We start from the raw sequence: 11630 nt of genomic DNA, 5'->3' as shown, positions 1-11630 counted from the left end.
GAATGGCAGGTGCAAACTGAGTGGAATTAACAGCTGAAGGGTTGAACGGATATATTCCTGACCTTCTGAAAGAATTCTCTAAGTTATCTGGTGTATCTGGTTACAGTAGAAGATGGGTTTTTCCTTGTGTACAAATGGCACAGTTTGTTATATATCTTCTGAAATGGGCCAAAACAGCTAAGATCTAGCGGTTGCAGTACATGGCTTGTATGGGCTGGAAGGACAACAAGGATCACTTTATGCTGAATTGCCCAATTGATGAGTGGAACAGAGATGTGTGTGCGAGCTCCATCATAAAATAGAATGATGTAGTCGTCATCAGACCTGCCTTGTGCATACTTCAGGAAATGAGTTTGAATGTAAGTTTGAAAGGTTTTAGAACTTGACCAGCCTGTTTCTAAAACGCCACCATCAGCTCCAACAGAACATCCAGCCAGAAGTTCCTCTCTCATACGGGATCCTTGAAATATGAAGTAAGGTGGTATTTGTCAGCCCAAAGCGTTTCCACAGCCAATAACTGTTGTTAATCCTGAGCGTGACGATGTAACTGCTTGTACCTTTGTGTTTCTTGGACCAACTACATATGGTGGGCTGTGTTCTGTTTGAAGACCTTTCTCATCTACAATATCCAGGCGATGACGTTCGTCCTTCAAGTTGTACTTCACAAGAACCTTCAAAATGTCAAATGAATTATTATTCATGACATGCCATAGAACCAAACAATGTATGTGTTACTCGAATATCATTGGAACTATATATAGCCAGTGGATGCAAAAGTGGTAAAAGGGTTTCGCAAAGTTTAGTGTGTGTTGAAAACATGAGATTTCAAATGAGCAGGACTATTAAGAATGTACATAAAGGCAATAAAATGTTGAATTTTAAGATTTTAGCTTGTTTATCCATGTATAAGGTTACGGAAAGCAAGAGAAATTACTTTGAAAGCGGTATTTGTTTTCATGTTTAAAATAAATCCACTAGACAATCAGTATTAAGCATGAATTCAAGTGCTCAATAATGTATAAATATTGAACTTACCTTTTCAAGATCACTGAAATAAGTCCACACAACCTCTTTTGATGTTGCTTTTGCTCTCGATACTGACAGAGACCTGGGCTTTTGCACTTCAAGCTCTGGCCATCGCTACATGAAGTTGTGAAACCATTTCAAGCTGAAGGGACTGTTTAATGCAACTGCATAATCATAAGGCATATCGACCACCTCTGATCTTGTATAACCGTACCCAACACTTGACATTGCTTTAAACACGTTCACTAATTTGGCCTCTTTGCACTGATTTAGCACTGGTAGAAGTCCTGAGGCAGTGCGTTCAAAATCAACACGACCCAGGAGTCTCTGTCTGAGAGTATTTTAAGAAACTTTATACTGTATAGCAACCCTCCTGACTGACATGTTCTTGGCAATACCGTTTTTGTATGTATTTGTTAAAGCAGATGGTGAGTAGTTTCTATAGCCCTTGCGTTTCTTCTCAGGTCTGATCTTAAAAGCAAGCCATATTCATATTACCATGACATGTCATCAAGACAGGGGTTAAGCAGTATTTACATTAGAAAAAAAATATAAGGAGAGTAACTTTTGAGAACACCCTGTACATAAATTCTAGGTTGTGAGGTTCACGTGACTGCTCATTTACATATTCAGCAGACACTGAAATTTTTATTTCATTAGCCTGAAAATGGACGCACTGAAAGAGTTTTTGTAAAAGGGGTAAAAAATAATAAGAAATCTTTCCAAATTTACATAGATGCACTTAAAACTATTGCTACTTACTTGTTTTTGACACTTTTTTTTTTTGCAAGTTTGAGAGCTGTGACGATAACTGTTTGTTTACACATCGAACGCAAAAATCGGTGACATCATTCTGCTTCCTGTTAAGGCAAACCGCGTTCATAAGTTCATAAATAAAATAAAATGATTTAGGTGCCCCACCGATTCAGGTAACTCGGCGATACAGTTTCAAGCCTGCCAAGTTCGACGTCCACTGAGTATGACAACAAACTGGATGTAAACTGCGTTATCAGATGTCAGTACCAATTTTGAACTTTCATTATTATTTCCTACGAATAAGTCCGTAATCGATATTTCGTTTTTGTCACAATTCCTTACACTGTTATGTCCCGGGTAAATACAGAATCTTATCAAAATCGGAACATTCACCAGCCGAGTTGTCCGCCATGGTGAATCAAGACAACAGTTAACGGAAATTAATAAATACTGAAAGACGATTGGTCAAAATTAAATATGGATATACATAAAGAAAGGTTTTATATCTTTTACTTCCTTTTTCATGATTTTGAAAGAAAATTAGATCTATTACAATTTTGTGACACACGCCTTGATATCTTTGTTTTTAATTAAAAGATAAATCAGCTGAAAGCAGTCCGTTTGTGTACTTGACCTCGACCTTATCTCATATTACAACACCATCAACAATAACAACATTCTATCTGGGTAGTACCAAACTTCAAAATCGTTTCAAATAACTTTATCTGCAAAAATGTCCGGATCTTATACAAGCGACAAGTTATTCGCTGTGTTCTCTCCACACATACTGCGTGTGGATAGGTAGGTGACGTTTTCTGGCTAATAATAAAGTAATTCTTACCTTTTTACATGAACTATTTCAGATTTTAAACTATGTACTGCAAAAATGTCACCGTCAGAGGTAGAAAAATATGGGTAGGGGCAATAAAATATTTGTAAATGACTGCATATTATAAGACCGAAACAGATTTTCAGTTAGATGCATATTCTTCATAAGACAGTGAAATTGTCAATTTGAAAATAAGAACATTGTAAATGAGACAAGTAATATATTCCAGCATCCTTGAAATCTTGATGTTTTGCAAAATCATTTGACTCATCAATATATAAACTCCTTGGAAATGAGATGTAATATGGTTCGATTATTTATAGGCTTCACTAATATACACTTACTAAATGGCAATGGGCGGCCTGAACTGGTTATATAAACACTACTTAAAATGTAAGTATTAGGCATCATCTCCTTAACATAATAACCATTATTTTTTAATCAGTTAATCATATAAACACCGATATTAGCAAATATATTTTCGCGGCTACACATAATAAAATGTAAAATGACATAAAATGACGTCAGAGGTGCAGTTGGAAGAAAGTTGGACTACTTTGTCCACTGATGTTGATGGACCAGGATCTTGACTTTGATGCTGTTGGTGAAGGATTTTCACGTAATGAATGATGTCTCTTCACAGAAACCTGTTTTTTACAGTCTTGCTAGGATAATTCTTCTCGAAACCTGTGTTTACAGTTTTGCTAGAACAATTCTTCTTCACTGTTTTGCCGGAATGCTTTCCGTTCTTACTTTGCTTTACTTGAAACACTCACCTGCTTTCTATGTTCCCATTTCTTAGAAACTCTCACACGTACTGAACTGTCATTTGAAATTGTTTCAGAAATACAATTTTCTACAAATTCTTTTAAAAATATGTTGATGACATAAACAGTTTTAACAATATCTGCAACACAGTTTCTCACCGGTGACACTTCAGATTCAGAAGAAATAGCTGAACTTTCGATGTCAAAAGATAATGACTGGCACTCTTTCTTGAGTATATATAGCAACATGGAAGATCAAAATAATATGAGCCACACCATGCGAAAACCAACATTGTGCATTTGCGACCGGCATGGATCCAGACCAGCCTGCGCATCCGCGCAGTCAGGATCCATGATGTTCGCTTTCAAAGTCTATTGCAATTAGAGAAACCGTTAGCGAACAGTATGGATCCAGACCAGACTGGCGGATGCGCACGCTGATCTGGATCCATGCTGGTCGCAAATGCACTATGTTGGTTTCCTCATGGTGCGGCTCAATTATCATCTTTTTCAGTTGTTCCTGAATATGTTTTTGTGTCTTGTCCACATGCAGATAAGTTCTTCCCAGTTAAAGGCTTCAATGACAATGAAGAGTTCAACAATATGTGTCTTATATTATTTTATGTACGATATCAGTCTGACAGCTGCTGACATTTTGTTTGCATTTGGTTTCTTCATGGCTTCCCAAACATTCACTATCAAGAAGAGACGACTCGTTGGTCTTTATCATGTCACTCGACTGTAGGCTGCTACGCTTTCCTTGACTAATTAAGTGTAGGATTCCATTTTTTTCTTCTAAATCTTATAAAAACGGATTGAGGGAGTTGTCCTGCAGCTTGCTTAGTCTAGGCTTTTGGTGCTCTGACTGAGAATACTGGTATAATTATCCCTTAGATTGACCCTATTTATGTTTTACTTTATGTAATCTGGTATTTTGTTACAAATGTTAGAGCTTTTCTCAGCAGCGAGTTACTTCATTTACGCCGTCTTGTCTAACATATTGAAAATAGGACAAGTGCGAAACTGGAATGCCTAAACGTGTTTGAACTCCCAGTTTCCTTTATTTAGGTTACTGGCCGTTGCAAGGCGGTGCCCCTACTTTCAACTCGCTTTTTGTCCGTTTCGTATTTTATACTACGTATATTTTCTTGTTTGTTGGTGGTGTTTCTTTCCTTACTTTTCCCTGCCCCCATTGCCCCCTTGCATTTACGCCCCTCTCATTTTTCTAAGAGTGAGGTTAGGTGTTCACAATAGTTTGGCCATCGGCCATCTCTGGGCAGTGCCCCACTGTGTTGCTTTACCCGCTTGTCTGTTTGCTGTACGTGTGTATGCGTGCGTGTGTGTATGTTAGTGTGTGTGGTTAGCAGTATAGAGAGACTGTGTTTTTGAGCGTGGTTTCCCTATTGAAAATTCATCCTTCCTTTTGTGACACTTCCTCCAACACCTCCATCCCTTTATCTACCCCTTAACCATTTTTTTCTATTTTGCATAAAATCAAAATGTACATGTTGGATTTTTTTAGGAAACCGGTCTGCTATATCTATCAACTATAGTTTCTTTTTGTTGCGGGTCTAGTTTACGATGCATGGCCTTCAGGCGGTTTTTTGGATGCTCTGTGCTTCCGGGACATCTACTCCTACCTTTTATTTTCATACCATTAAGCATAAGAAGTATCCGCTTTGCATTTTAATATCGTTCAATGTGGTTTGAAAACATATTTTAGCTGATGATTGAACCTGTATATTGTTTTAATAAATTACTTTAGCAACTACATAAGGACCTATATACTGAATTTTCCTTTTGCATTATCTGTCTGTAAGCGGGATGTGAGGAACACATACAAGGACTTTTAAAAACGCCCCGTACATGCATTTTGAAAATTTTAGCCCGAAGACTCAAACATATATTAATATGTAATGGTTTTAAGGTGGAAATTTTCTGTGTGAAACAAAAAAAAACAAGGATGAAAATCCATCAGTTAAAGCCACGTTTAAAAGAAAACGCAGCATCTCCAAAGCGAAACTTACAGAGCATGCGGACGTGCACAAGACTAGCACAAACTTACGTGCAGACAAAGACATAGCAACCACACGAGGACCAAAAGCACAAATAAGAGGAACACAGTGGGGCACCGCTTTGGAACGGTCAGTTGTAAACCCACCACTGTAGTGTTTAAATATATATAGAGATTCAGTTGCCGTCGTTAAAAATAATATCAAAACAACTGTCGCCGTAGAAGAATATCAAGTATGAGTTTCAGGAAAGAACATCGGATATCTGTTTAAGTCGTTAGATCATTAAAATATATTAATAAATTTATTTAAACTGTGAAGTGTGCTTGATGTGAATTACAACATGAGCTACATGTGCACTGTGAAAATGGTCATCCTTTTTATAAACTGCTTTAAATATTTTCAGTTGGCCTCTGGTATACAGCATACACTTTTCCGATTATACTTGATTGCCAACATTGAGTAAAGACGAAAATGCATCACTTTTTGGAAGAAACCGACTGAGCTCATTTATATAACACAATATAAATAACTCCAAACAAGAACAATTTATATACAAACATGTATGACTACCCCTCACCTCTCCGGTTACAAACTCCAGTTGATCCAATACCTTCCTAATGAGCATACTAATCTTACCTATTGTGAGAATGTCTGTTGTCAATATCTTTTCTTTGCTGCAGAATAACTATCACTTAATGAGTGACGCCAGATCATCTGTCTGATAACTCTACCCACTTATGTATTGTCATGACTTTTAACTTTTGAAAATTGCAATTTCAAATAGTCCTGATGAAAAATCAAGCCATATCAAATAAAAAGCATGGAGCACAGAAAACCCAGCTCCAAGTAGGCCCTCGCAACAAATAAAAACTGTAGTGCAAAGATATAGCAGAATGGTTGCTTTAAATGTCCATCAACATCTCTCATAGAGTACAGAAATGAAATCTATGAGTTTCTTTGGAAGTATTGAATGCTACCAACATAATAGAGAGCAAGTTTGATTGAGTCTGCTCATGAGAGGCAATTGAAAATGCAACACCACTCACTCCCCATAGCATCGTCTTAAGTTGGATTTTTTTTACATAGATATTGAATGGGCTCCATGATCCCAAAGAACCTAAAGCTGAAAACGATAAGTGTCATGATACACTTCTGCACAGTTGCTATGATTGTAAAACAGTAAATGCGTAGGCTTCTGTCGAACATGACCAAATTGAGCCTGATCTAACTTTTCACATCTTTTAATATTTTAGAGAATAATTTTAACTCATCTAAGTGAGTAAAATGTAATTATAAACACTGGATAATGGAAAAGAGTGAAAGTGAAGAGCACAAAAACAATATAATATATATAATAGATATTCATTTTTGCTCTGTGGTGATACAATGGTAGATGGGAACACTTAACGTGTACGTTTGGACTACCAAAGAGTCATAACGTTTTCTTGAATAATTAAGAAATTATATGCCTTTGTGCAATTCATTTCACATATTTCGGCATTTAAGGCTGACTTCACTGACTTCAGCGAGATAGAATGTAATGTATACTGAAACCATGTCAGACGGGAGCGAGAGCGAGTGAAAGATGGAGAGCAAATAAGTCAAAACTCTACGCTGAATACTACATGTGTAATTATAAAAAGTATCCCTATTTTCGTACGAAATTTCACATATTTCACATATTGATTTCAGCATTTAAGACAATGATTTAATTTTGACTCATCAAAAGTTAATTTGATATAACTTTTAACACTTATATATGGCAAAGGGTGAAAGTGGGAAAAAATACAAGAAACATTACTGTACCACATAAAAGGGATATAACTTAGCTTGATTGTTTGCCACCATATTGTAGCATGAGTTTTTCTTCAATTAAAGTGACTTTTGGTAGAAGTCCGGCGTAAAATGTACACGCAAGGGATGATCCAAAATTAAACAGAGTTTTACTTTATCTAAAATATAAATAAGATTCTTCAGTAAATGTCCATTCACCCTGTTCTTCAAAAACTCAATAAAGTAAAAGAAAACACCGATATAAGTAACTTATATATACTAGTCTTGTTTCTTGTTACCACTTCTGTTAGTGATATATATTAGTGCTGTAATATAATTCATCTGATAAATTGAGATATATATTACACTGATCATTTCAGTTTCTTTTCTTTGTCCCTTCATGGCGATTTTTCATTTTCGATCGTCAGTAAGGACTTTTCCATTGGGGCATTTGCACGTTGTTGTACTGCCGACGCTACACTTGCAGTTGAATAATTTAGCTATGTAGAGGATATACTTGCTACCCTGGCACCAAGGACACCACCACCACCCTCTTTTATTTTTCCTGCAAAATTACATTTAAAGTATCAGCTGACTATCAGATGGCATAGGTGCATGCGATTTTCGCCAAATGTATACACTGAAAATACGGAAGTTTGAGACAGAAAGTCGAAATTAACACTATATTCTACATCGTAGACTGAATTTTGCACGTCAGTTTCAACAAAAACAATTGGCGTTACATAGGATTTCTGTTCACTTTTTCTTCTTATGTTTCATTTTCTTTAGATATATTATACATGCCCTGATATATTTAAAAACCCTTGCTTCGATTTAACGTCCGTTTTATTTGGTTCAAGGGGTAAAACCTTTTGTCACCTTACATGTAAGGACATGGATATATACTAGTACATGATTCCCTCATGCAGGGAATGCTGTCCAGTATGCAGTAAATCCTTCGGGTATAGGTGGTCATGCCTAGACCTTTGGCTATATATCTTTCTAAGTCATAAGCCGTACGATCAGTTTTGTTTTATCTGCTTAGAAATTTAAAAAGACTTTCCAAAGTGAATAAAAATGCAGTACAATACGTTTAAACATTGTCATTACAAATGATAACTTTAACTGAATATACCTGTTCAAATAGCCATTGCGTTCCTCTAAATCCCAGTCTGCCGCATCTTGAAAACTGTTCACGAGCTGTTTAATTTCATCCTCAACAGCCTCCCTCGCCGTTTTCTCCTGCTGCAAATGTTTACTTCCTTGATTTGTACGTATGTCGATATTTTCTTCCTCTAATTTGTTAACCGCCTTGTCCAGGTATCCAGTTATTTTTCTGTTTACAAAGTATGCTTCATCTGCAGTTGGATAATAAATCTGATTTTAATTACCCTTACTTGATGATTTTGACTGATATTTTTACAACACACTGACTTAAACAAATTCTGTGTTGAGCGTAAGATAAATCTATACCTTATTGCAACAAGATGTAAAATGAAGTACATTTTTATTTCTTTCAATATGGAAATTACGGGTCCACTACCTGAAACATCTCTTGAATTTTTGACCAACTGGATCACCATCTGTTTTTCAAACAATCCCTGCAAGGCAACTATTTTTGTGCATCAGAAAACCCCTATAGAGTAACAACATCTATATATTAAACAACCTCTACAGAACAACAACAACAATAACCTCAACAGCAGCAACCTCTGAACATCAAACAACCTCTACAAAGCAGCAGTCTCTGTATATTAAACAACCTCTACAGAGCACAAGCCGCTGAACATTTAACGACCTCAACAGAGCAGCAATCTCTCAAAATCAATCAATCTAGACAGAGCAACAAACTCTGTACATCAAACAACATCTACCGAACAACAGCCCCTTAACATCTAACGATCATTACAGACCAAATATAGTGAACATCAAACAATCTCACAGAGCAACAAGCACTGGACACCAAACAACCTCTTTACATTAAACAATCTCTACAGGTAACCAGCCTCTGCAAATCAAATAACCTCTACACAACAGAGCAACAATATCTGTACATTAAATAAAACCCACTACAGAGTACCAACCTGTGTAATTAAACCTCATTTACAGAAAAGCAACCTCTATACATAAGACAACCTCTACAGAGTAGCAACTTCTGAGCATCAAACAAAGTCTACTGAGCAGCAACCTCAGAACATTGAATAAACTCTACAGAGCAACACATACTGTATATCAAACACACTCTGTAGAGCAACAACCTCTGTATATCAAACAACCTCTAAAGAGCAGCAACCTCTGAACATCAAACAAACTCTACTGAGCAGAAACCTCTGAACATCAAACAAACTCTACTGAGCAGCAACCTCTGAACATTAAACAAACTCTACTGAGCAACAACCTCTGAACATTAAACAAACTCTACTGAGCAGCAACGCCTGAACATTAAACAAACACTACTGAGCAGAAACCTCTGAATATTAAATAAACTCTACAGAGTAATCAACCTCTACAGAGCAACAAATACTGTATATCAAACAACCAGTACGGAGTAACAACCTCTGTATATCAAACAACCTCTACAGAGCAACAAATGGTATATATCAAACATTCACTAAAGGGCAGCAACCTCTGAACGTCAATCAACCTCTACAAAGCAACAGATACTGTATATCAACAAATTCTGTAGACTAACAACCTCTGTACATTAAACAACCTCTACAGAGCAACAAATCCTGTATATCAAACAAACACTACAGAGTAACAACCTCTGAACATCAATCATTCTTTACAGAGCAACGAATACTGTATATCAAAGAAACTCTATAGAGTAACAACCTCTGTATATCAAACAACATCCACAGAGCAACAAATACTGTATACATATCAAACTACCACTACAGAGCAGCAACCTCTGAACATCAAACAAACTCTACAAAGCTGCAAACTCTGAACATTAAACAAACTCTACTGAGCAACAAATACTGTATATTAAACAACCACTACAGAGCAACAACCTCTGAACATAAAACAACCAGTAACAATCTCTGTACATCAAAGAAACTCTATAGAGGAGCTACCACTTTGACTTCAAATATGTGATGTTTTACAGAGAATTTTTTTTTTTGTATACTGCCAAATTTATACTAAGCAAATGACTTAAATGTCTTACCCGAGCTTGAAAGCTGGACACAAACAACTGTAATAAGACACATATAAATATGGCTATCCATTTTACCATTACCGAACACTACTCACTTGAAGCGAGTATTTTGTACCGATGTATTTTGTGTCATATTAAAGTTAACATCAGTACAATAGTTGAATAATGAGTAATATTTAAAGCAAACTGATCGTCGACAGATAAAGCAAAATTTCGCTTTTATTATTTTCAATCATCCGAAATAAAAGTGTTTGATTCGCATCATGATTATTATACATTTTAACAACAACTATTCATATCTTATATACTATGTAAGTGTAGGATAATCAGTAGGCGGTTGAATGCACAACGTCGAACAGCAACATACCCCCGTTATGTCGGATTGAAAATTCACAAAAATGACAATATCGCAAAAACTATTACATATATTGCTTTGAAACTTTGAAGAACGGTTCAAAAACTAATTGTACATCCTCATGACGAGTCATGGCCCCCTAGTGACCATGCCCTTGACCTTGAAGAAATTAGCATTTTTTCTGACACCTTTGAAAATTCACAAAAATGACAATTTCTAAAAGACCGTTATATATATTGCGTTGAAACCTTGTAGACTAGTTCAAAAACTAATTTTACACCCCCATGGTGAGTCTTGGTCCCCAAGTGACATTGACCTTGAAGAAATTAGCATTTTGTTAGATATTTTTACGCCTCTAAAAATTCACAAAAATGACATTTTCTAAAGGAATAACGTTATATTTATTGCGTTGAAACCTTGCAGAATGGTTCAAAACCTTATTCTACACCCCCATGGTGAGTCCTGGCCTCCTACTGACATTGGCCTTGAAGAAAGCATTTTGTATTTTTGCAACAGTGTTAAAATATAATGTGAATATAAAATCCCCTATCAAAATCTCCTATTGCCCTTGGGCGAGACACTTTCTGGCGGTGGCCTTGTTTTGTAATTCAAAATAGCAAACTGACTGAAAATACATTTGACGTTTTGGTTGTTGCAAATTTGGTTGTTGCAATTGTATCATAAAATAATGATATTGAAAATGCATCATGGGCCACTAGGTCATACACTATGATTTTAATTTCAGCTCTAATCAAACATTGCCCAAGTCGCTTTTTGATAACTCCATTAATGAAGATGAAATTTGAAATAGTGTTGGTGTTAATTACAGCTTCTAGTACTTTGTTTCTTTGTTTTGTATATCAAGGCTAGCTATTTACTATGTTTGTTCAAGGAGAGCGTGTTTACTCGAGAGCATATACTCTATTGTCCTATATTAGCCTATAATACA

General features: G+C 36.1%; 1 protein-coding gene across 1 annotated transcript; it reads right to left on the bottom strand.

Moving 5' to 3' along the window:
• Window positions 1–7008: 7008 nt before the first annotated feature.
• On the bottom strand, window positions 7009–10919 carry LOC123544964 (uncharacterized). The gene is made up of 3 exons (XM_045331147.2): window positions 10336–10919; window positions 8302–8524; window positions 7009–7731 (listed from the first exon to the last, which is right to left on the bottom strand). The coding sequence occupies exons 1-3, from the start codon at window positions 10394–10396 to the stop codon at window positions 7578–7580; spliced, it is 438 nt and encodes a 145-aa protein (XP_045187082.2). The 5' UTR covers window positions 10397–10919; the 3' UTR covers window positions 7009–7577.
• Window positions 10920–11630: the final 711 nt, after the last annotated feature.

This window comes from Mercenaria mercenaria, chromosome 1 (assembly GCF_021730395.1).
Source record: "Mercenaria mercenaria strain notata chromosome 1, MADL_Memer_1, whole genome shotgun sequence".
Lineage (NCBI taxonomy): Eukaryota > Metazoa > Mollusca > Bivalvia > Venerida > Veneridae > Mercenaria > Mercenaria mercenaria.
The sequence above is the reverse complement of the archived record's forward strand: the minus strand, read 5'-3'. Positions and strand labels throughout refer to the sequence as shown.